Genomic DNA, 26,985 nt, shown 5'->3' with positions numbered 1-26,985 from the left:
TGAGCTCAGCACTCGGTAATCGGTTTGCTGATTCTCAAGTCGGAGAACTCAAAATAAAAAAGCAATACTTCAGACTGACTGTAACATCAAAATAGTGACTGTTGAAGGAGTGATATTTGTCTTCCCCTTGTTAGTGAGAGAGAGCGTGTGGATGCTGAAATGTTTAAGTTATTTTTTGAAGGACTGGAGAGCATGGTCTCTCCATGAGGGCTTTACTGTTGCTTGAATGGGGGTGGGGGGTGGGAATGTGATGCTGTATGCTAGAATAGTTTGGAGAGAGGGAGAGTTGACGCTGCTTGTGGGTGGGAGGGGGGGCAGGGAGCTTTGGGGGTTCATGTCTTTTTTCTGTTATTCATCCTTTGGAGGTTTTTCTTCTATTCTGAGGATGTCTGTGGAGAAAAAGAATTTCAGGTTGTATACTGTATACCTTTTCTGATATTAAAAGGAATTAACTGTTGTATAGATAGATTAAATACTAGGCGGCTTTTTCCACTGAGGTTGGGTGGGACTACAACCAGCTGTCATGGGATAAGAGTAAAAAGTGAGTTTAAAGGAAACATGAGGGGTAACTTCTTCATTCAGAGGGTCCTGAGAGAGTGGAATGAACTGCCAGCACAGGTGATGCATGCAATCTCAATTTTACCCTTTAAAAGAAGTTTGGATAGGTACATGAATAGTGAGGATATGGTCCCAGTGTAGGTCAATGGGAGTAGGCAGTTTATATGGTTGTGGCATGGGCTAGATGGGCCAAAGATGGGCCTGTTTGTGTGCTGTCCTTCTCTATAACTCCAAAAGTACATTTTTGTGTTATTAGATAAGTAAGGGCGATGTTTTCAGGAAATGGATGTATCTTTTCCTGCAGTGCCTGTTGACTCCCGATGGTACAATATTGCAGCATCAGATTCAAATACACATCACACTTTATACAACGTTATACACTTCCATTTACACCTATTAAAAAATAAAGATATTTTAGTTAGACTATTGAATAGGGTATCCTGAGTTTACCTTCTGTTGCAGATGCGTACCTCGCGAAGGGGAATTTGTTTCTTGAATTATCGCAGTCTATTAGAAACTTTTATTATTATTTTTTAAATGGAATGCAAAGCTATATCTGAATAAAACACATGATGATCAAATGTTTTCTGTGAACCGACGAGCCCTGAGCACTACTTCGCCTTATGGTCGCTTTTGCTTTACACCCCAAACGACAAATCCCAGCATACACTGCAAAGTGACCCTGCTATGATCCGAGACGTGTTACCTCACGTCCGGTGATTGTGCGCTCAGGCGGCCGCATGCGCAGTGTGCCACGCTGGGAATTGGTCTGGGTGTCGGGTAAATGGCAGCTTCAACCGCATCATCAAAATGGTATTTCACCCGGGAGCAGCTGGAGAACACGCCGTCGCGGCGGTGCGGGATAGATACCGACAAGGAGCTGTCGTACCGTCAACAGGCCGCCAACCTGGTCCAGGACATGGGACAGCGGCTGAACGTGTATCCTTGCCATTATTACCTTTGAAGAGAGGCGAGGCGGCGGGCGTGAGGCCTGGCCTGCTTGACATGGCGGCGCCTACTGGGCCCGGCGAACAGAGGGCTTGGGCACTCGGCACAGGCGGCCGAGCGGGCTCACACCGGCCCTCTGGGATGCAGAGCCCACACGGGTTTGAAATCCCTGCCTCTTCGGGGAAAGTGCCCATTTTTCAACGGGAAACCGGGCCGCATTCACCGCGCCTTGTAATCGGGGTTTGGCGGCGCCTTGTTGCGGTTTCCTGCTGAGAGAAGGAATCCTTTAGCTCGGCCTTGTTGTGGGTTATTTAATTTTACTTATCCGTGTGGGTAGTTGGGAGGGGAGAGAAGAGGGGTACACGGAGAGGCCGGCAGAGTGGAACTGCAACTGGAACAGGAACAGGTGGTGCAACAAGAGGCACAAAAGACAACATGGCTGCCCCGTCAGACCGGTGGAATAATGTTCACGACGCCATGCTTCAGCCGATGAATAAGAGAGAAACCCTTTGCCTCTCGGTTACCTCTTTAGTTAGCAGATGTCTTTGAATGTGTAAAAATGACGATTGGCAAGGTTTTACGCGAAGTTTATTTAAAATAAGTTAATGAATTGTAGGTCAGAGCATCCAGGATGAGTTTTTTTAAATTATAGCCTACTGTTGATGAAAACTGCTTCTGATGAAATCGATTCTCTCCGCAAATGTTGCATGATCTGTGATGCTTTTAAACCATATTCAGTGTTTAATTTGTTTTTCCAACATACGAAGTATTTCATTTTTACGTTCTCTGGCGAGATTGTAATTTTTCTGTTGGTGTAGTTGGCGATTTCGGTGGCATAAACTGCACGTATTTCTGTGTATACTTTATAACAATTTGCTGAAGTTAGAATGTGTGAATTTGCACCAACGTCTGAGACTTCTTTACAGTTATGACACTGGCCTTTTTCGTTGTTTTGATAAATTGGAGGAATGTTTGATTTTCACTTTAGGACTTGAAACGTCGCTGCCTATGTGCCATTTGGTATATATCCGTTGTTTTGCATATGAGGTAATGCAGAAGTAGGCTTGTTGACCCATTATGTGTGTGCTCAGGCTTTTGTTGGAAATATTTCATTTTCTCTTCTGCAACACCTACCCCCTCCATCCACCTCTCTCCATGACTAATAAAAGAAATGTTGTTCCTTTAGTTGTTTAATACGTGAACTGTGATCTCAACTGACCATCTGGAGATATTTTGTGTAATTTGCCAAAGTGATTTGTGGTAAATAGAGGTGTTTGGTTGGCTGTATTTCTTTTTCCTTTTGAAAACATACTTTAAAAATCACTGGTTCAATAATGGAAGAAAAGCTTTATTGAGTGACATATTTATTAACAAACTGCGTGGTCAGTGCAGATTGTTAATCCTGACATAGTTCCTGATAATTTTGCTGATCACGTTATGATTTGTGCCAATTTTACTTGCAGCTTCTATTCATAAACGTTTTGTGTCAATTATTTTTAAAGTATTGAGGCTGACTTGTTTTGCAAGATTGGAATACCAGGTTGATTTACCATTTTTGTGAGCTTTTTGCAGCAATAGTAATTCAGCTGCTAAAAATGTAAAGGTGCATTCCTACTGTTATTCAGCTACAATTTTCTTTAATCAAGCACATGATTAAGCAGCTCCATACAAAGTTGACATCTTTACAACAACTTTTTAATTTTTCAAAAATATATAAAATTATCTGTAATCTCAGTATAGATAAAACCTTAATCTCTAACCCTGCCCTGTTGCTTGGACCCACCAATGCTTGAATTATTTTCTTCAGTCTATAGGTTTCTGTGGGAGACTGTTTTGTAACTAAGTAAATACTGCTAAAATCATACAGGCGGGTCATGATTCATTCCATAAATTATCATAAGAGCAATAATTTGAATTAAAACACAGGTCTTACTAAGTGACCTTGGAGATCTTTGCATTTCAAAGAAATGGATCAAATAAACCTGCTGCATTAGTTAGACCAAGATGTATTTAGTGTTGTAAGTAATCAATTAATATCAGTGATTTGTTCATTTCAAATTCAACATTTTAGAATTGTTTTCTATTGATTGTGCCCGTTATCTTTAGTTTTCCTTGTTTGAGTACCTTTATTTTTGAATTACATTATCAATTTCATTAAAATTTGAAGCAAGTTTTTGTTTTTATTGTAGCACACTTTCCTTGACACACATTATAGCTCTCAATTAACTATCAACACTGCAATTGTTTATATGCACAGATTTTATATGCAACATTCTTTCACAAGGTTTCATAGAAATGTAAGTGTTTTTAATTTTTACTTTTGAACAAATTTTAGTTTTAACCAATTGTGGGCTGAATGTTGAAAGAATTTGTAAAAGTTTGTTTGGCCCGCTAGTTTAATTACATATTTAGCTTTTTAGTTAATACTTTGACTGCAGTTTGTAAATGTTAAAATAGTTGTCCTGTTATCTAGCCATGATGTTGAATTATATGATTCTTAAGTTTAGAGGTATATTTTATTCATCAAATAATTTTATAACTTCATATAGTATGTATTACAAAAATCATCCACGCTGCTAACAGGAGGATCTTATTTATCTACAATGAGTTCATTTTAGTGTTAAGTTTTTATAGTTTGGAGTGCATATTATGGATCAACATATTGAGCTTTTTGGATCTTTGTGCAGTGTGCAATTGAGTGAATGCTTTCAGTTACCCAACCTATGCATTGCCAAGTGCACTGGCACATTAGAAGCTGCTCACATAAAACTTGTCAGCAGCAAACATCCATTTATATGTAGTTTTAGATCCCCATTGTCTGATCATTTTACTTGCAGTTTTTGGTCTGCAGGTTAATCTTTTGTGTCTCTACAGCACTATTTGCTAGTTGCTAAGTATGTATGCTTAACAGAATTACTTCCATCACATGAGGAAATCTGCAGGTGCTGGAAATTCAAGCAACACACTCAAAGTGCTGGTGAAACGCAGCAGGCCAGGCAGCATCTATAGAAAGAAGTACTGTCGACATTTCAGACGGAGACCCTTTGTCAGGTCAAACTGAAAGAAAAGATAGTAAGATATTTGAAAGTAGGGGGGGGGTGGGGAGATATCCAAAATGATAGAAGACAGGAGGGAGAGGGGTGAAGCTAAGAGCTGGAAAGGTGACTGGCAAAAGGGATACAGAGCTGGAGAAGGGAAAGGATCATGGGACGGGAGGCCGAGGGAGAACGAAAGGGGGAGGGGAGCACCAGAGGGAGATTGAGAGCAGGCAAGGAGTGATTGTGAGAGGGGCAGAGAGAGAGGAAAAAAAGGAGGGGGAAATAAGGGATGGGGTAAGAAGGGGAGGAGGGGCATTAACAGAAATTAGAGAAATCAATGTTCATGCCATAGGTTGGAGGCTACCCAGACAATATAAGGTGTTCCTCCAACCTGACTGTGGCTTCATCTTAACAGTAGAGGAGGCCATGGATAGATATATCAGATTGGGAATGAGACATGGGATTAAAATGTGTGGCTACTGGGGGATCCTGCTTTCTTTGGCGGACCGAGCAGTCCTTCCAGGTGAGGCGATACTTCACCTGTGAGTCGGCTGTGGTATACTGCACCCGGTGCGACCTTTTATATATTGGTGAGACCCGACACAGACTGGGAGACCGTTTCGCTGAACACGTATGCTCTGGCTACCAGAGCATTGATTTCTCTAATTTCTGTTAGTGCTCCTCCTCCCCGTCTTACCCCATCCCCTTTTCTCTCTCTCTGCCCCTCTCGCAATCACTCCGTGCCTGTTTTCCATCTCCCTCTGGTGTTTCCCTCCCCCTTTCTTCCTAGGCTTCCCGTCCCATGATCCTTTCCTTTCTCCAGCTCTGTATCCTTTTTGCCCATCACCTTCCCAGCTCTTAGCTTCATCCCACCCCCTTCTGTCTTCTATCATTTAGAATTTCTCCCTCCCCCTCCCGCTTCCAACTCACTTACTATCTTTCAGTTAGTCCTGACGAAGGGTCTCGGGCCGAAATGTCGACTGTGCTTCCTATAGATGCTGCCTGGCCTGCTGTGTTCCACCAGCATTTTGTGTGTGCTGCTAGAATTTTCCATGCTCTCTTGATATATGTATTAAAGGTAGAGCATGTACAGTTAAGGATTCTAATTAAATGGTCTTTCAAGTAGATTGCCAATTAACAGAAAGGTTAAACGATTCCGTGTAGGCTGAAGTCATTAAAGTACTAGGGATGAGCAACAGCTTAAGGGTTATTTTGTGTGTACTGTAGCCTTTGAAGCACTTTGAAACATTTCAGTGATGGGGGTTTTGCATAGTTCAGGTATTTGGAAGAGGAAAACAAGAGGGCAGATCTTGTGTTGCTCTTGATTGTAAGGTCACTGTTTTGTACCTTGTTTCTTTCATCAGCCAAGAACAGCACTTAAGTGGTGCAGAATGGGGGCCATCCTAATTTATCACTTGTCCTTCAATTGAAAGAGACTTGTGCTTGCATTTGGTATATGCTGGAACTGCCTCTGGACTCGAGCTGCTGTACAATATATTACACAAATTTTGATAACAGCACTGACATCATGCTGAACTATTTGGCCTATTACATAAATGTGGTGGTGAAGGAAATGAAAAGCCAAAGGCTAAAGTTATTGCCGAGCTTATTTGGTTCCATTCTATGCAAGAACAGTAACTTTTTCCTGTAGCTGCCCATTCAACCATTCTAACCAGCTTTTGTAATTTCTACATATTCTGCCAATAAATGGGACAGTGGGTTGAAATTTTCTCCTTTCGATAGTAAAGATTATCTGATCACTTCCTTCACTTTCCTGTGTAATAGACTATAGGCCATGGTGAACAAGACTAATATACTGTGCCTATAAAAAGTATTTATCCTCTTGGAAATTTTTATGTTTTGTTTTCCAACATTGAATTACAGTGGGTTTACTTCAGCTTTTCTGACACTGAAAAACAGAAAAGGATCTTGTGTCAAAGTGAAAACAAATTTCTACAAATCGGTCTAAATTTTTTACAAATATTAACACATTAATCACGTAATTACACCTTCTTTCCCCCACCCGCCCCCAGTCAGTATTTAGTAGATGTACTTTAGGAGCAATTACAGCCTTGTTTCAATGCGGATAGGTCCCTAATATCTGGGCACTGCAATTTTTCCCTCATTTCTTTACAAAACTGCTCAAGCTCTGTCAGATTGCATGGGGATAGAGAGGGAGCAGCTCTTTTCAAGTCCAGCCACAAATTCTCAAATGGTTTGAGCTCTAGACTCTGACTTGGACACTTCAGGACATTAACTTTGTTTTTAAGTCATTCCTGTGTAGCTTTAGCTTGGTTATTGTCTTGCTGAGAAATGAATTTTCTTCCAAGTCAGTTCTCTAGCAGACTGCATCAGGACTTCCCTGTATTTTGCTGCATTCATCAGACCATATAATGCTCTTCCAGCCTCCTACAGGCCTTTGGGCAAACTAGCTGAGATTTCATGTGAGGTTTTTCGACAGTGGCTTTCTCTTTGCCACTCTCCCATAAAACTGCGACTAGTGAAGTGTGCAGGCTCTCCCACCCCAGCCACTGAAGTTAACTCCTCCAGAGTTGTTAATAGGTCTCTTGGTGGCCTCACTAGTCCCCTTGCGCAGTCACTCAGTTTTTGAAGATAGGCTGCTCTAGGCAGATTTACAGTTGTGCCATATTCTTTCTATTTCTTGATGATTGACTTGACTGTACTCCAAGAGATATTCAGTGACTTGGAAATTTTCTTTTATCCATCTACTGACTTGTGCTTTTCAATGATCTTTTTGTGGAGTTGGTTAGAGTGTTCTTTTGTCTTCATGGAGTACTTTTTGCCAGGATACTGACTTGCCAGCCGTTGGACCTTCCAGATGTCGATCTGTCCCTCTACCAGAGGCTTTTAGGTTCAGACCCAGGGAATAACTGTCTCCTTTAAAAGTACATACTGTTTATTAGCAAGCTTGTATTCTGAGTTGGCAACACAGTCTCTGCTCACTGAGCTTGAGAAAATCTGCAACCAATTGAGCCCAGAATACTGTTTGGAGCTATTGATATACATTGTTGTCACATAAAGATGACTGAGAAGCTTCTCATGGAGCAAACTCTTTTTTTGTTCATACATTATTCTCACAGAATGACTTGTCAAGCTGCCAATAAGTCAAGTGCTAGCCCTTTTAATTCTGCATATAATTCCTCATTCCCTCCTTTTGTCATTCCATAACAACTAGGGTTATCAATGTCAGGGTTGTACATCTTAATTTTCATATTCATGTAAGGGTGGACAGTAACCCTTGGGATAGGTCGAACGGCTTTCCGCATCATCAGTCTCTATCCTCATCTATGACACAGTCTCTCTGAGGTCCTCTTTCTTCTAGGGGGTGCTCTTTGTATAAATATACCTGTGAGCGTAGGGCAGAAGCAGCATCCCATCCAATTTCTGCTTTCTTGTTGGGTGTCCCATTGGCTGGTTGTATCTCCTGGAACCACAAGTAGGCCCTTCCCCTGCAAACCCATTGAGTTCCGTTCATGGGGCGCGGTGGTTTGGCTGTTCTATAAATGGCACAGGTGCTATTGCCCAGAAAGTAAGTCCCCTTACCTTTGAAATTACAGTAGCAGATAGTATTCACTGGTTGGTCAGATCTAACATAGGTGAGGGCCATGATGTCTGACCTCCCCATATGATGGCTTTTTCCAGGGTGGGAAAAATGTAGCAACCAACGCAGTGGCACCCACAGTCTCCAATCGCATCATTGGTGCAATTTTGGGCCTCATTAGTCTTAAAAAAGTCCCAGACCGTTGTTCACTGCTGTTCAGCAGAATGACTTATTAGGGGAACCCCTATTTTCCCATGGGGAGGAATCGCTGCACACACCCAGCAGGCAGGTGATTTAGTTTTCCCAGCATAACTATTGCAAAGTGATAGTAAGGTGTTTGGCCTGGTTACTACAAGACAAGTGCTTAAGATTACAAGTATAGACAGTAGTAGCTTAGTCATGTTTGCACACGTTTGATGTGTGCTAGATATATCCATTTTAGAAGTCCTTATAGTTTGACTGCCGTCAGAGTAGTCAATAACACTTGGTCCTTTCCAGTGAGGCTCAAGCGTCATTATAAGATAGTTCTTTATGAAAAAGAAAATCTCCTGGATGAACTCTATGTTCACTTTCCAGTTCCTGTCCTTCCCGGTGGGCCTCCTTCACCTGCGGATGCAGAGATTTGGTTAGTGCCAGGATGTACCCTATAATTTTGTTCAACATTTGATTCATGTCCATCTCAGGTAATTTTGGGGTTGGCAAGGCAGCTTTCCAGGGGGGCTCTTAATGGTCTGCCATATACTGTTTCAGCTGCCGACATACCCATGTTTGATCTGATAATGAGTGCTCATCTGGAACAAGACAATTGGTAGCACTTTGAGCCAGTTTTGACCAGTTTCTTGTCCTAATTTAGCCGATTTGTTTTTCAGCATCCAATTAACCCTTTCAATCAGGCCAGCAGTCTGTGGGAGCAATGGAATGTCTGTTTAATCCCCAGAGCCTGGCATAGTTGGCTACATTTTGGCTCACCCACAAAATGAGAGCTGTTATCAGATACTATAAGGCACTCATGAGACCACACTTGGAGTATTGTGTGCAGTTTTGTTTATTTTAGAAAAGGTATACTGACATTGGAGAGTTGGAGAGGATTCAAAGAAGATTCGTGAGAATGATTCCAGGAATGAAAAGGTTAATGAATGAGGAACATCTGGCAATTCTTTGGCTGTATTCCTTGGAGTTCAGGAGAACAAGGGAGTTTCTCATAGAAATGCTCTGTTAAAATTGATAAAAGGCCTGAACAGATGAGAAATGGCTAACTTACCTCCCATGGTCAGGAAGTATAGGACAAGAGGGCAGGACTTCAGGGTTGAAGGATGTCTATTTAGAACAAAGATCCAGAGAAATTACTTTAGTCAAAGAATGGTAAATCTGTGGACTGCCACAAACGGCTGTGGAGGCCAAGTCATTGGGTGTATTTAAGGCAGAGATAGGTTCTTGATTAGCCAGGGCATCAAAGGGTATGGGGAGAAGACAGGAGAGTGGGGATAACTGGAAGAATTGGATATTTGTGGTGGGATATGCTTCAATCCATCTACTAAAAACATCAACAATTATAAGACAGTACTTACAACAGTGCACACAAGGCAATTCGATAAAATCGAGTTGTAGTTGGCAGAAAGGGTATCTTGGTAACAGTGTATATCCCTTTGGGCATAGGGTGCCTTTTCCTGGATTATGTTCTTGGCATATCAGAAATCGTCTAGCAACATTCTCTGCTACTTTCTCTAGATCTGGGCTCCGTCATGATTCCAAACATTGCCTTACCATTCCCTCCTTGCCAAGGTGAATATTGGTATGTACAAAATCTACAGTATAGCCCAGTGTAGTCTCAGGTATGCAGACCTAACGGGCAGGAGTAAGCCAGAGGTCCTCAGTTGGTGAGTAAAAACATCCAGCCAATTCCCATGTGGCGTTCTCTTTTTCAGAGGCATTACTCCACAAAACACGCACATTCTCAATTCCAGGCATACCCTTTGATTCAGAAACTGGATTCTGGTGATTCGCCATTTGGAAAGCACTCAGCTCTGTTGTTTCCATGGTCGATCTCAGTAGTACCCTTAATGTGTGCAGAGCTTTTAATAATGGCCAATTGTGAAGGAAGACAGATGGTGGACAGGAGGTTGTTGATGTAAGTTTTATTAGTGATGGGCATACCAGAGGAGGTGATATAACCCCTAGCTTTCCAAAGTTGGCTGAAGTCATGAGCAATTCCAAAGACATATCAAGAGTGTAAAATATTGGCTGATTTCCTAGTGGCTAGGATGCATGCTGTAGTAGAGTGTAAAGAGTTCAGCTTGCTGCGCCAACTGAGGAGAAAGAAAAGAAGCGGACTCCACAGTTTTATGCCGGAAACAACAGTATATTTTGCACGGCGCTGTCCTTCACTGTCTATAAAGGACATAGAAGACAAAGTCTGGGTTAGTGGGGAGGACGTCAGTCATGTCAGGTCGGTCTTCTGTCAATTGATGATTTATTGTTGCACAATCTTGGGACAATGAATCTAGACACTCAACTGGGCATTCTAAAAGGGTGGCTGTGTTCACAGTAGGACAGGGGGAAAAATTGAGATGGGGGTTCTGTAGGAGAAGGACCTTGTATCTAATGTGGCAGACCTGCACAAGGTCTTGAATTTGGCAGATGCTCAGGGTGATTACATCATGAGAGGTGAGTATGCCTGCTGGCTGGTGCAAGGTAACGTTACTTGTGGCTAGAACCATATCGTATACTGCAGGGAGAATTTGAGTGCAGGGAGGTAAGCCAGAAGCTACCAGATTGAGTTTCTTGCAGAAGCAGGGAACAGGTTGTTGTCGATCCCCATGGATCTGTGAAAGGACGGCGGTGGCACTCCCCATCCTTGATCGTCACAGAGAGTGCAAAACTGTGATCGTACAGGGGCCGACCCAGGAAAGGGTGCAATATCAGGGCTTGCTTGAGGGAAGCAAAATCCTGTTGGGCCTGCTCTGAGAGTTGAAAGGGAGTCTTGCATTTGGGAGAGGGATTTGGTGAGCAGGGCAACATCGGGAATCCAAGTGCGGCAGAAATTGACAAGGCCCGGGAATTTGCACATCTGAGTTGGTGTGGTGGGGGATGGGTATTAACAATAGACAATAGGTGCAGAAGTAGACCATTCGGCCCCTCGAGTCTGCACCACCATTCTGAGATCATGGCTGATCATTCACTATCAATACCCAGTCCCTGCCTTGTCCCCATATCCCTTGATTCCCCTATCCATCAGATATCTATCCAGCTCCTTCTTGAAAGCATCCAGAGAATTGGCCTCCACCGTCTTCCGAGGCAGTGCATTCCACACCTCCACAACTCTGGGAGAAGAAGCTCTTCCTCAACTCTGTTTTAAATAACTGACCTCTTATTCTCAATCCATGCCCTCTGGTACTGGACTCTCCCAACATCTGGAACATATTTCCTGCCTCAATCCTATCAAATCCTTTAATTATCTTAAACGTTTCAATCAGATCCCCTCTCAATCTCCTCAATTCCAGTGTGTACAAGCCCAATCTCTCCAATCTCTCTGCGTAAGACAGCCCTGCCATCCCAGGAATCAACCTAGTGAATCTACGCTGCACTTCCTCAATTACCAGAATGTCCTTCCTTAAACCTGGAGACCAAAACTGTACACAATATTCCAGGTGTGGTCTCACCAGGGCCCTGTACAAATGCAAAAGAACATCCTTGCTCTTGTATTCAATTCCCCTTGTAACAAAGGCCAACATTCCATTTGCCCTCTTCACTGCCTGTTGCACTTGCTCATTCACCTTCATTGACTGGTGAACTAGGACTCCTAGGTCTCTTTGCATTTCTCCCTTACCTAACTCGACACCGTTCAGACAATACTCTGCCCTCTTGTTCCAGCTTCCAAAGTGGATAACTTCACATTTATTCACATTGAATGACATCTGCCAAGTATCTGCCCACTCACTCAGCCTATCCAAGTCTCCCTGTATTCTCCTAACGTCCTCTTCGCATGTCACACTGCCACCCAGTTTAGTATCGTCAGCAAACTTGCTGATATAGTTTTCTGTAACGATCTCCTTCGGGTGTAACGAAACGCCGAATTTAACGTCCGGATAAACCACAGTTAATAAGAACCAGATCGCAGTAAGATTAACCATTTACTGTTCACTCTTCACATTAACATATGGTGAAAACTGTTGATAAAACAATACAAGATTGATACAGTATTTGTTCCTTCCTTAATATCACATTTCAAGTGTAAATACTTGCAAAGGTGACTATAACTACATTACACTAAGGTGCAGTATACAGGGAGAGTTTACCTGCTCCATTGACTACTTTAAATACACTTCCATGCAAACTATCCGCGACTCTTTAACTAACGAAAGCATAAACATTATCTACCGTCGTTACCTCTAACAGGATCAGCCTTAACATCTTAGTTCAATATATCGATTATCTATTAACTTACAGCGTTGCTCTCACTGTGATTTCTCATGCCTGCAAAACTGCTTGTGCTCAGGTGAGCCTCGTGGAAAGCCCCCACCCTCGCGCTAATTTCAAACCGGTGTTTTCCCACAAGACGCGGCGAAACCGGATGTGACGTCATCGCATGCCGATATATTTTACATGCAATGAATACACTTTAAACACTCCTAATTCTAACTAGAAAATACTATTGAATGAATTACTAAGCGAAAATATTATAAACTAAATAACTGTCGTAAAGACAGCACATTTTCAATGCCCTCATCTAAATCATTGACATAAATCGTAAAGAGCTGTGGTCCCAATACAATGGGGTTATGTATCCTAAGGTGAGGGATCTGTCAGAAGCAGAGATGACCATACCCAGGAACTTCACCCAGGTCTAAGCGACGTGGACTTTGGAGGGAGGAACAATGTAGCCACAGTGATGGCTACATCAAATTCAGAATTATAGTATCATAGAAAACCTACTGCACAGTACAGGCCTTTCAGCCCACAAAGCTATGCTGACTATGACCTAAGGTTACCCATAGTTCTCTTTTTTTTAAGCTCAATGTACCTATCCAGGAGTCTCTTGAAAGACCCTATCGTATTCACCTGTGCCAGCATCGCCAGCAGCCCATTCCATGCACTCATCATCCTTTGCATTTTTTAAAAAAACTTACCCCTGACATCTCTGTACCTAAATATAGAGCAGTGCATCATGGTTACAGGCCCTTTGGCCCATATCCTTCTGACATGCTTCCTCAATATCAATGAGCCCTCTGGGTGTGAAAATGGTCAGTTGAAACATCAGATACTGAGAAAATTGTGGGAGAGTGAATGAAACCCTGGGGTAGACAAGTCCATGTATATTGCTGGCCTTTATAGGTAAAGGCAAAGGGGTATTGGCATGGAGAAAAAACATTTTGCAAATCCACATGGGATAAGACTGAGGCATCAGATGGAACACAACTCAGTATGGTGGCTGGATTGGGCACTACAGCATGCATAGGTGCAACCACTTCATTAATGGCTCTGAGATCTTGGACTAGGTGATATTCTGAACGTACAGGCTTCAGCACTGGGAAAATGGGTGTATTGCAGGGTGGGTTGCATGGGACTAGGATCCCCTGTAGTAAGAAACAACGGCTCAATACCAGGCTCGGCCTCGGGTTTGAGCCGATATGTGGAATAGTGAGTAACTTTATCCTTTCCCTAATGGCAATATGGTCAAGGTCATTGTTAACCCTTCCCACCTCTGTTTTACTAGAGGCCCATAGTTTGGGTTCCACGTTGCTCTTTGGAATAGTGGACCGATGGCAAGCAAGTATGCCAGTCAAGGTATATGGTTCAAGGTAGTAATGGATGATTCCTTCAGAAAAACCTTGGATGGTAAAGCACTGAGGGTTAGCCTGGTCCACAAGGATGTGGGTTAGAAAACCCAGGTCCTTTGGTTTGTGACCACGTGCAACAGTAAGGGTGATATGTGGAAAAATGAGGTGGGACTGTTTCCACAACATAGGGTCTATTGCTACCAAAAGAGCAGTTCCTGCAATCCCCTGAATCTCCCTATCATTGACGCAGAGTAAGTCTGCAGTAGAGAGGAGTAGAAGGATTCTAACTCTGAATGATTAGAGGAAGATTCGTAGGCCAAGGTAACATGACAGTCTCGAGGGACAGGAGATGTGATTACTGAGGGATCTAGGTCGAGTACCCACCTTTGTGGGATGGCAAAGTTAGGGCACTGTCGCATTGTGACTGGGTCAAAGACCGATATGCCCTCATTAGTGCATTTGATCTGCAACCCTCAACCACTACACCCCACAGATAGCGAAATTGGTCTTATCAGAAAAGGATAGGCAGAGTTGTCTGGCAAGTGACTGTTGTATGGAGGAGAAAGTTGCTCCAGTGTTGTCTGTAGACTGTAAAGGGTATCTGCTGACATGAGGGTGAAGAGGAGTTCATCAGCTGGATTGATGGTGAGGATGGCATCTCAAGGGCAGACTGTCATGCAAAAGGGTTATGAGCGGAAAAGGGGGGCTTGGCAAGGCCCAGACCAAGATGTGTCTCTCTGGCCCTGCTGGCCATCGGAGTGAGGATGAGGAGGTGGCGTGAATGGGGCATTAGGAGGTTGTGTGGGTCTCTGCCTGACTCCTGGCGGAATACGCAAAATGGGTTTCCTTCGTTGCATATACTCTGTCGGCACGGGTGGTGATTTTCAGAACTATCCCAGTTCGATTAAGTTGTGCTTGAGTGGATTCTGACCAGTTCATATTGTTGACTTTAATCTTGTCAGTCACCTTGCTGGGCAGGGCTTGGAGGAGGAGAGCACAGTACTGTGGGGACTGGTTCCCTGCTACGTACAGCGGATCTCCCAGTCATGCAGAATAGAATTAACGCGATCTAGGAAATAATCGGGGTTCTCACCTTTTCTGGGTTTATGCTCTGACCTTAGTTACATCTATGGAGGGGGCCAGAATGTGGTACAAGGTATCCAATATATTTTCAATCATCCACAGTTTGGTTTGCCCGGACACAATTAACTGGTCATAGTTGCCGTCTGAGCTGAGTGGTGAATTATGTCTGATCAGTCAGAGTAAAGGCAGCCATGGCCCGAGGAAACAAATCTCAGGAGTTAGCGGAATAAATAGGACAGTTCTTAAATAATTACAGAATCCTGGGGGGGGTCAACTTTTTTTCTTAGGGGGGCATTCAGTGTACCACAGAGTTCGGAAGGGGTCCAGGGCTTATGGGTTTGCATAGTAGGTGCTTGTCCTGCCACTCAGGCTTGTGGGTTAGGAATGGTCCTCATGGGCAATTGATACTGAGTCTGTATTGGTCCTGGTAAAACCAATGGCCCTTGTTCAGGGGTCCAGACAGGAAAAGGTCCAGTCTGACTGTGCATGCAGGCAGAAACGGGCATTGGGCTTCCCAACTGTTCTGGAGGAGCTACATTGGTCGGTGGCGATACTGTGACTGTTGAGTTGACAACTGAGGCACCAGGTCGAGAACCATGTGGGAGTGGGGAACCTGATGCTGGTAAAACAGGTGTCAATGCAGTTGTGGGTAGTGCGGCGGGATACTTTGGTTGCCTTACCATTCCCAATCATCATCAGTATCATTTGGGGAATCGGTCAGTATGTCTGGATAGAGGCAGGGTACCCCAGAATTATTTTTATTTTCCATTTCCCTTTTCCCTTTATTCATTCTTCCATGGCCAGTGTGTTTCGTCTCTGATACAATTTATTTCTCCGTCTCCTTTGTCTGTCCCTTATCCCATTCTTCACAAATCGCTCCCAACTCTTTCCAACTTCTAGGATTGCCTCTTCTTTCATGTACAGTTGGCCCTCATCCGCGAGTTCCCGCATGCACAAATTCAACCAACCGTGAATTGAGAAAACCCGGAAGTGCTCTTCCAGCACTCGTTGCTGGAGCATTGTTCGCCTCCCATCTCATTCGTTCGCTACTTTGGTCATGGGGAAAAAAATGGCTCCTAAAAAGCAATTATGTGGCTAAAGCAATTCCTCAAAGGCTATTGGGGGCATAAAGTGCTATCTCTCGCTGAGAAAGTAGAAATATTAGATCTTTTGAAAAGTGGCATGTCGCTTTCTGAAGTGGGCCTTAAGGTCGGTAAGAACGAATCGAGCATTTGCATAATAAAGCAGGAAGAAGCTGAAATTTGTGGAAGTGTTAGTGCTGCCACTACAATGGTAAAAATGGTCTCTCTGGTTCGTGATAAAGTGCTTGCGAAGACTGAGAAAGCATTCAGTGTGTGGCTAGAGAACTCGGAAGATCTACTGAAATCCTCTACAGAAGATAATGAAGAGCCATCAATTTGGACACTTCAAAAAATTTGCAGCAGTTTTTCAGCAGACTTGAGTGTTAAAGGATCTGATCCTCAACTGTGATCCATCAACTGTGAAGCCTCCATGTCACCCAATGGATAACAACATGCCTGCAATCACTGCAAGATTTTTTTGATGATGCAAAGGAAAAGAAGAGACAGCTTTCTGTAACAATGCTTCTAACTAAAGCAAATGCAATTCGGAAATCTCGACATTCAATGCTTGGAAGATCCTCAGCCCTCAACATCCACAGTTCCTGACTTTAGTAGTATTGAGCCTTCTCCAAGGTATCTTTATTCCCTAAATAAGACAGTGTAACAACTACTGTACAGTTATTACAGGTTTTACTCGTCATTTGATCATTGTTCGCCTCGCATCTCGTTCGTTTGCTGCTTGTTTTGTGAGGAATGCGTACAGTTTTTCTTGTCAATATTCCCTAAGCATTAGAGTATAACAACTATTTACATAGTATTAGGTATAAGTAATCTAGAGATGATTTAAAGTATACGGGAGGATGTGCATAGATTATATGCAAATACTACGCCATTTTATATAAGGGACTTGAGCATCCACTTTTTTTGACGGCCCAGAACCAATCCCTCTTGGATAAGGAGGACGACTGTACATCTATCCCTCTTTGCTTAATGTTATCAATCCAACAATTTAATTTATGTCTGTCTTTTATTTCTGCCTCTTGTCACCATAGGCCAATCGGGCAACCATACTATTTACCTGCCTTCCCTTTCCAAATTCCCTGCTCCGCCTGTCGTATTAGATTTATATCAAATGTACCTCCTGCAGGTCAATTGCCTTTTCCGAAACGTTTAGACAATTGGAACGACATTCATCTCAGTTTCTTTTCATTGTCTGGATATTTCTCTATTCTGTAATGAATTACTTTCCCACCACCCCCCCCCCCCCCCCACAAGTCTGTGTGGGCACCCACCATATTCTAAGGAGGCTCAATCCGTTTGATTTTCTCTGCTAAAATTAGGTAACAAAGTCGTCAGCAGAGAGGAACCAAGGTTAAAGCTTTCCTTGTGGGTCCGTTCATCTCTGATTGACCTCAGCCGTATGTCCGTCCACTTATTCATTTTGGTGGGCGGTCTACCACATATTGGGACCCTGCTCGCAGCACCAAGATGTCGATCTGCCTCTCTACCAGAGGCTTTTAGGTTCAGACCAAGGTAATAGCTATCAAACACAGTTTACTTAAAAGTACATACTGTTTATTAGCAAACTTGCATTCTCAATTGGCAACACAGTCACTGCTCACCAAGCTTGAGAAAATCTGCAGCCAAGTGAGAAGAGTAGACTGAAGCTTTTCATGGAGCATACAATAATGTTCATACATTATTCTCACAGAACAACTTGCCAAGCTGCCAATAAGTCAGTTAGGTTCTAGCCCTTTTAATTCTGCATATAATTCCTCACAGGTACAGGTGTACTTTTACCACAACCAGTTGAAACACGGTGATCTCCATTTAACTAATTATGTGATTTCTGAAATTAGTGATGATTTTGTAATTTAGGTCATTTTGTAGAGATCTGTTTTCATTTTGACACACTAGGTTTTTTCCTGTCAATCAAGGTAAAATAAAAGCCAATTTACATCCAATGTTGTAAAACAATAAAACATGAAAACTTCTCAGAGTGGTGAATACTTTTTTTCGGCACTGTAGCCCTTCAAATCCCATCCTTGGTCATCAAGTAACATCTACCTCTGTCTAATTTTGAGGATTAGCATTTCAAATGCTATAGCCCTCAAAATGTTTCTTGTCTTCAATGGCTGAGTTCTGATGCTTAATTCACAAAATCTTCCATAAGAGGAATCTTTCTCGCTCATTCACCCAGTCAAGATTGCTCACAAACTTGTATTTTAAAGTAAGCCCTTCTGTAAACCAGTTGGGGTCTCTCAACCCTTAAATGGCTGAAGTGTAACTTCTCTATACATTCAGTTTCCCAAATGATGTTTTATTAGCTACCCTAACTACTTGCTCTATATTTATACTTGCAATCTTGTAATTCATGATTGCTCTGCCTATTGGAATTCTGCAATTTCTCACATTCAGGTAATATGCTTTTTCTTGCCATGAACAACTTGCCAAAATTTCTACCTCCTCTACTTAAATATATCTTTTGTTCCATTCTATGGTGTCACTGATGATGTGAATTTTTTTACTTCTGGCGTTGCCTGCTATATCTCAGTCTGCAGACTGTTTCAGTATATTTTGAACATTAGTAGCACTTTGTTTAAAGCAAGTCTTTTTTTTTAAACTAATTTTTGACTTTTGGGTGTAAGATTATGCAATGTTTGCAGATCCATTCTGGAATTGTCTTTATTTTCCTGTGTATGAATTGGCACACCGGACCTTCAAGTTGTGTGCTTTAATAAACATGCCAAGTGGGTTTGATAGATTTGCTGACAGGAAACTTCAGATGAGATTGACTCCCTTTGATTCTTTTTGGGGCTGACATTCAACTAATGTTGAAGGTTAATCCACATTGTCATTTGTGTGATCTTAGTTCATCACTGGCTCAGTTGGTAGGAATTCCATGAGTAATTGTTACCCATACATGGCTTGGCAAGTTGGGCTGAAGGGTCTCTTTTTCATGTATTACTCAATCTACTGAGTTGTCCAAAGTTACAGGCTCTGCACATTCTGTCTAGTAAAATAACACAGGTTCCAAAGAAGTCTGCCACAAAAGAAATTCCATGGTTACATTTGTGTAATGCACTTCAGATTCAGTTTATTGTCATTTAGAAGCCACAAATGCAATGCAGTTAAAAAATAAGATAACGTTCCTCCAGAATGATATCACAAAAGCATATGACAAAACAGACTACACCAGAAAATCCACATAACATTTGGCAATCCCCAATCCAGAGTCCAGAGAGGCTGCTGTATATTAATGTCATGCTACCATCTTAGCGCGTTCCCTGGAAAGGAGTTCTAAATCCACCAAACAAGACCAAAAACTAAAGCTACAAGACCTGCACAAAACCACATAGTTACAACACTGCAAACAATAGCATAATTGATTTTAAAAAAACAGACCATAGTCACAGTAAAAGTCAGCATAGTTTGAGGACACCTGCATACTGTGGACCTGACAATCCATCCTGAGTCCCTTTGTCTACTGAAGAAATGTCATTTCACTCTTCAGGAACTTTGCTGTATTGTATCTTCAGCTTGTTAAAGGTATTATGGCGGTGCAAGCCTGTTATTTTTCCTGAGAGTTGCAAAACCTGCAGAATTGGAGTAAAAAAAAGGAGTCTTACAATTGAGATTTTAGCACTTGAGGTCCTCCCGTTTAGTTTTGAAATCCGCTTGAAGTTTTTTGGGATACTTGCATTGATATTTTCTTCACTGGGTTTGATAATTGTCTTTCATTATACTGGTGAGACATTAAATAATTGTAGCAACCTATCAATCTGAAAGTGGTTGGTCCTAGTGCAGTCATTGAGCAGACTGGTTGTATACCCCTCTTACCAGAATGAGCTGTTGTTTAATAAGGAGCAGAAATGCATCCTGGACCACATTGCTCTTGACAGAAATGAGGTATACCAACATTAGTTCCTGACTTTTGTCTCTACCATGAAGAATTGGCCTTTGTGTCACAACTTCGGTCCTTTCTGCTCAACAGCTTGCAATCATGCAGAATGTCACGTGGATTTCTGAGGAAGCAAAGTTCGGATGTACCAACAGGAGGCAGCTCCAGTCTTTGACAGGTGGGGTTATCCACTGAGGGAAATTGCATTTCAGATTAGTGTCTTATTGCAGGCATGGACAGTGCAGGCAGAGAATTTTGCTGATGAACTTCATTTGCTTATCTTGCATTCAAGGTAACATTTGGTAAGTTAGAAAGAAATTATTGTCAACTCATATCTTTGAGTGTGGCTGGCTGCCATTTTGATTGTTCCTGTTTGCGTGCGTACAAAATTCGTGATCTAATAGCTATATTTGCTAGTCTTTGGCGCATTTAAACGTTCGCCTAGTAAAGGTCAGCTTTTAATTGTGCTCTTTGTTTATTGCTTGATACCCATAAATTTTAAAAGTAATACATTTTGGAAAGATAGCGACAAATGTGCATGTTTACATTTTAGAAGCTTGGCTACGATATATAAGGCTATGAATTTAAACTGGAATTGATGCTAATTCCATGTCACTTTAGAATGTATATATCAAATGACTGGCGACACAGTCTGCACACGTTGCATTCTGTTCTCAAAATCCAATTAAATGGGAAGTTAAATCCATGGGAAGTAGTTTCAAGTTGGTCTGCAATGATTTTTTCCCCCCATCTATCTGCTAATTTATTGAGATACTGCATGAAGTAGGTCCTTCCAGCCCTTCAAGGCATACAACCCAGCAAAACCCAATTTAACACTGTCCTAATCACAGGACAATTATCAATGACCAATTAATTATACTAGTAACTAGTGTGTCTTGGACTGTGGTAGGAAACTGAAGCACCCAGAAAAAGTCCACACATTCCGGGGGAGGATGTTCAAATCTCTTGCAGATGACATTGGAATTGAACTCCAAGCTCTATCCAGAGCTGTAAAAGTGTTGCGCTAACTACTGTGCTACTGTGGCGCCAGATTGATTAAGTGAAGGGTGTAGCAGAAGTTGGATTGTGGGGTGGCTTCCTTGTATAAGCAAATTCCTGAGTGAAAGGATTTGTGTAGAGTGCTATCAGAGTTTAGCAATGTTTCAAAGTGCTTCAAAGTAGGTAGGCACCTAATCAATGAGACAAGAACTCAGGCAGAAAATGAGATTAAATGAACAGGAACTTTTAGCATATTGATTATATGAATACAAATGTGTGATTTTTGATTATCTGATTTCTATTCTAATTGCTAGGTACACTTCAAGGAAAAAGTTAAGAATATCTAATTAAGTTTAATAGATTTTGGATAACAACGTCCTTAATCCTCAAATGAGACTATTTGGAATGGGAACTATGGAGTTGTACAGCACTAAAAGGCCATTCAGTCCACTACATCATGGCATTGTTTTTGCCCATCTAAACTAGTCCCTTTTAGTGCACAAATTAGTTACATGGAAAATGAGCAGAATATTAGAGCCTTCATCAGCAGAACATTAGCTGTCCTCTAATCGTCTTGTCACCTCGTCCATTGTTAAGGATATTTTTAAATCTCTGCAATTTCTGCACTAGCCTCCCATAGGTCTGAGGGAGCACATTCAGACCCTGGGGATTTACCCACACTAATTTCACTCAAGACAGCAAGCACTTCCTCCTCTGTAATCTGTATATGGTCTGTGACCTTGCTGCTGCATTGCCTCATATCTGTAGACTGTATACTGAGTGTAGAGATGCAAAAATTTAATTTAAGACTTCTCCCATCTCCTTTGACTCCATGCATAGGTTGGTTTGTTGCTATCCTTTTGCTTTTAGTATCTGTAAAATCCTTTGGGATTCTCCTTCACCTTGACTGCTAGAGCACCTTATGCAGCCTTTTAGCCCTGATTTATTTCTTATGCTCGAGTGTCTTATTTGTTCCTATCTGCTATGCACCTCCTTTTTCTTAACCAGGGCCTCAACCTCTTGAAAACCATCATTCCCTAAACCTGTTATCCTTGTTTTATTCTGGTAGGAACGTACAAATTCTATGCACTCAAAATTTCACTTTTGAAGGCCTCATTTACCAGGTATATTTTTCTCCATCCACGATTACCAGATCTTTTTTGATATCATAGAAATTAGCCTTTCTCCAATTTAGAATCTCAGCTGATGGAATAGGACCTATCTTTTTGCATGTTTACTTAGAAAACAATGGCATGATCACTAGATGCAAAGTTTACCCTATTACCTGCCTTATCATATTCACTAATAGGAGATCTAATATTACACTCTTTTGGGACTTCAGTGTACTGATTAAGGAAACTTAGACCATAAGACAAAGAAACAGAAGTTGGCCATTCAGCCCATCGGGTCTGCTCCGCCATTTAATCATGAGCTGATCCATTCTCTCATTTAGTCCCACTTCCCTGCCTTCTCACCATAACCTTTGACGCCCTGGCTACTCAGATACTATCAATCACTGTCTTTAAGTATTTTACAATGGCTTTGACCTCCACTGCCACCTGCGGCAACAAATTCCACAGATTCACCACCCTCTGGCTAAAAAAATTTCTTTGCATCTCTGTTCTGAATGGGCGCCCTTAGATCCTTAAGTCATGCCCTCTCGTACTAGACTCCACCATAAGAAACAACCTTGCCACATCCATTCTGTCCATGCCTTTCAACATTCAAAATGTTTCTATGAGGTCCCCCCCTCATTCTTCTCAACTCCAAGGAGTACAGTTGGAGAGTGGTCAAACGTTCTTCATATGTTAACCCTCAAACTGAACATATTTGACCAACTGTTATCCAGCCCTTTTACAGTATGGGAGTCCTAGTCAATAAGCTCGCTTACTTTGGGTGACATCTGGAAATTCCAGTTGGCAGACAATTTCCCTCCACGCCACTCTGACATATTGGGAAATCATGTACTCGGCAGGTTACAGCAGTGATTTGCCTTTGCCTACTGCCAGGTGAGTTAAAGAGATCACCACCGCTTGCAGTGGATGACCAGATCGTCTGAGTGCCTTGTCGTGCTCTTAGCGCTCCACTAACGCCTGCTGGCCTGCCTTCTTGACTGTTGGACCATTAATCAGTCTCCTCCACTCCATCACATGCTGTTCACACGCTGAGATAAGCAAATCCCTTACCTCACTGAGAGTCAAAGACCCATCGCTACCCTCACCTGGTTTGGCCCATCTACCGAGACGGTTTACTGGGGTGTGGCTGTTGTGCGTGCTACAGCTACTTGGAGCCAGAGGTGAGAGCTGAGTGCCGGGTGAGGACCAAAGATGGACGAGCTGCCCTGAAAAAGGGCACAGCTGTCCCCCCACCAGAGGTGCTACCCTTCCCTAGACACCCCATACACCCCAGTCAATAAGTGGAAAGTTAAAATCACCTACTATCACAAACTTGTGTTTCTTGCAAATCTGCAATCTCTCTACAGTTTTGCTCCTTTAAATCTCATGGACTGTTGGTTGGGCTATGATGTAATCCCATTAATGTGGTGGTACCTTTCTTATTCCTCAGTTCTACCCATAGCGTCTCACTAGACGAGCCCTCCAGTCTACTCTGACTGAGCATTGCTGTGACGTTTACCCTGACTAGTAATATCACACCATCCCCTTTAATTGCTCCCGCTCTATCACGTCTAAAACAAGAGAACCCCTGAACATTGAGCTGCCACTCCTGCCCCTCCTGTAACCAAATGTCACTAATGGCTGCAGTGTCATAATTCCATGTGCTAATCTATGCAATAAGCTCATTTACCAGTCCTACAATACCACATGCATTGAAATGTATGCAGTTCAGAACATCGGTCCACCGTGCTTGACCTTTCAATGCCTGACCTTGTATGTAAACTTAACATCCTTCGCCCACAATTCCATTATCTGTTTTGGGGCTCAGGTTCTGATCTCCCCTGCAAGAGGCACAGCTTCTCTGGTTAACTGGTGATCCAGAAATCTGAAGACCTCCTTCGTGCACTAATTCCTTAGCCATGTGTTGAACTGTAAAAACTTCCTATTTCTGGCCTCTCTAGCACTTGGCACAGGTAGCAATCCTGAGATCAGAACTGTAGAGGTCTTGTCTTTAACTTGACACCTAACTCCCTGAACTCTTTGCAGGACCTCATCATCCCTCCTACCATGCCATTGGTACCAACATAGACCATAACCTTTGGCTGCTTACCCTACCACTTAATGCTGTGGACTTGATCTGAGATGTCCCTGACCCTGGCACCCAAAAGGTTGTCCACAGAGCCTCCTTTCAGTTCACCTCACAAATGAATCCTCTATCTCTTCAGCTCCCCTCTTCTTCCCCCTTCCCTTCTGAGCCACAGAGCCAGACTTGGTGCCAGAGTCATGACCGCTATGGTTTTTCTCTGCTAGGTCATTTCTCCCCCCACCCCCCCAACAGTATCCGATGTCTGTTGAGGGAACGAACACTGGGTTGGCTGCCTATCCCTTTCCCTTTCCTGGTGGTCACCCAGGTATAGGTAACTACCTACCTATAAGTCCTATTAAACCCCTCAACTTCCCTATAGGTCTGGAGTTCATTCACTTCCAGCTCCAACTCCAACAGTCTGTCATAAGCTACAGTTGGATGCCCTTGAGGAACACTACGTTATCCTGTCTGCAATAAGAAATAAAGGATAAAATCTACCTGCAGCCTACTAACCAAAACCTAGATTTCCCCACTCCCAACAATGGCCGCTCTGCTTAAACCTAACTGTTTTTCATTGGTCCTCGCTTAGTGTCTAATTATGCGCAATCCATTGTCTCCTTGGGACTGGCGCACAAAATTTGCTGACTGCCTCCAGCTCGCTTATTTTAAGCACTTACTCCCTCCATGCAATCGGATGTCTCCTCGGGGCTACCAATTATGATCTTTTAACTATTTCATTTTTGAGACCTGATCCTATGTGTATGCTTATTGGCATTAATGAGGGAAAGGCTTTCAGTAAAAGCATTGTTTAAACAAGCATATTGGCAACTTGAATGGTACAGGGAATTTTATTCCCTACTTTGAGGGTCAAACTAGACAACTAAAGCTAATTGAGATCCCTTCTAATTGTATGAGCAATGGGGAGATTGGTATGTATTATTCATTGTTTATTTCTACAGCTCTGCTGAAAGTGTTACAGATCTAGTCTTAAACCTTCAGTCTATCTCTGCGTTACTTTGTTATACTGTTGGTTTATGGAAGTGGAATAATTGAACATGTTAGCTGAGAAATGCAGGTGATGTTTTGTTAAGAAGTTCAGCCAATATGTTAAATCTATCTTCCATCTTACCCATGTGTGCCATAACTTTTCTACTGGGTACATTTTAAAATTGGCATTGCTCATAGAAATTCATACTCATATTGCATTCCTAAGATGCGAGATATGCAGTCTGGAATTTCTCTTGTGCTTGATGTTTTGATAAATCAGATGTTTTTATAGTACTGATTGACAAAGCATTTTAATTGCTTTGTGTTAGACCTTTGCAATTAATTCAAACCTAAAATGAGACTGATTGTCTCCATCTTGGACGTGCCCTCTTCTCATAACCGCCTGTAGGGAGTAGATACAGGAGCTTGAAGGCTCACATTCAACGTTTTAGGAACACCTTCTTCCCCTCCATCAGATTTCTGAATAATCCATGAACACTACCTTGCTATTCCTCTTTTGTACTTACTGTAATTTGTAGTAATTATTGTCTTGCACTGTACTGCTGCCACAAAACTAGTTTCACAACAGATCAGTGATAATAAGCCTGATTGGTACTGATGTCGTCCAGAAAACCAATTTAGAAATTGAATTTTTGTCTTTACTTAATCCCCTGTCAGTCCAGTACAATACTGATGAAATGTTAAATACAACTTAGTGCCACACATGATCAGAATGGTACAGAACTTCACTTTTAAATCGCCATATTTAGGTTTTGAGTATAATGCATTAGGGTTAGGGCCAAACCCTAACCCATTGTTTCGGTTAAAAAATAGACATCTTGATTAAAGATAGCAATTTTTAATGAGTTCATTAGTTCAAATCAAAAGTTTCTGACTCTGTATGATTTAGAGTATTTTTATAAATGATTTAACAAGCATCTGCTGAAAATTGTTAACAGGTAATTTCACCTGCTGCTTTGTTCTTGGCTGCGAAAGTGGAGGAACAGCCACGTAAACTTGAGCATGTCATAAAAGTAGTACATGCATGCTTGAATCCCCAAGAGCCACCACTGGATGTGAAGAGTGATGTAAGTTTGAAAGAATTAGGATTTCAAGCATTTCAAAGAAAATTCTGTTTGATTTGCAAATGCTACATGAGTTACCTTGCTGTTTCTGACAGTACAATTTTTATTTGGCAAAATGTAATGTTTGTAAAACAATTGTTCTTTCACTATTGGTTATTGATTAAGCAAAAATAATCTTATTGGTTTTATTAGATTCCACTGTGGGGACTGCATTCTAATACATGCTTGTTTAACTTTAGGCATATCTTCAGCAGGCCCAAGACCTGGTCATACTTGAAAGTATAATATTGCAAACCTTGGGTAAGTTGAAATTGGTACTGAATTTTAATAAAATCCTTCAATTCATAGGGACCAAGGCCATCTTGATTGGCTTTTTTATTTTAAAACGTTTACAATATAATTGGTTTGTGAATTGTTTTCTGTTCTCGGGTGAATTCAATATTGCCATTGTAGCTGAGCCTTCATCTACATTTTCTCATGTAGACATTTCTTTTTAAGGATTACGAATGGCTTCAAAAACTATTGTTCAAGTGCAGTTAGGCAGACCACCAAATTTACTGCAGATGAAGTCAGCATTGAGGCCTTTGTGCTAACCCTTAACCTGTTATAAGGTGCAGTCAATGTTCTATATTGCATAAAATTGTAATATTTGGGGGAGACTTGTGTTTTATTGCACAATAAGTTGCTCCAGTGACTTTTTTAATTGCATTTCATTAGCTATAAAGTGGTGTGAGACATCCAAACATGCTGGGTGAATACTCCTA

At 42.0% G+C, this 26,985-nt stretch overlaps 1 protein-coding gene across 4 annotated transcripts in view; it reads left to right on the top strand.

Annotated features, from left to right (window-relative positions):
• The first annotated feature begins 1,304 nt into the window (after positions 1–1,304).
• ccnt2a (cyclin T2a) overlaps positions 1,305–26,985 on the top strand; it is a 44,862-nt gene continuing 19,181 nt past the window's right edge. For 3 of the 4 annotated variants that reach the window (XR_009511530.1, XM_059966263.1, XM_059966265.1), the window contains exons 1-4: positions 1,305–1,497; positions 3,722–3,803; positions 26,096–26,224; positions 26,461–26,521. Coding sequence is in view for 3 of the 4 variants with exons in the window: in XM_059966263.1 (XP_059822246.1) it covers positions 1,343–1,497; positions 3,722–3,803; positions 26,096–26,224; positions 26,461–26,521 (427 nt within the window). In the remaining variant the exon portion in view is untranslated. Of the gene's footprint in view, positions 1,498–1,544; positions 2,554–3,695; positions 3,804–26,095; positions 26,225–26,460; positions 26,522–26,985 lie in introns of those variants that run through there. The other variant, XM_059966264.1, reaches the window with a different exon arrangement.

This window comes from Hypanus sabinus, chromosome 4 (genome assembly GCF_030144855.1).
Source record: "Hypanus sabinus isolate sHypSab1 chromosome 4, sHypSab1.hap1, whole genome shotgun sequence".
Lineage (NCBI taxonomy): Eukaryota > Metazoa > Chordata > Chondrichthyes > Myliobatiformes > Dasyatidae > Hypanus > Hypanus sabinus.
Note: the sequence above shows the minus strand (reverse complement) of the source record. Positions and strands in the feature narration are given on the sequence as shown.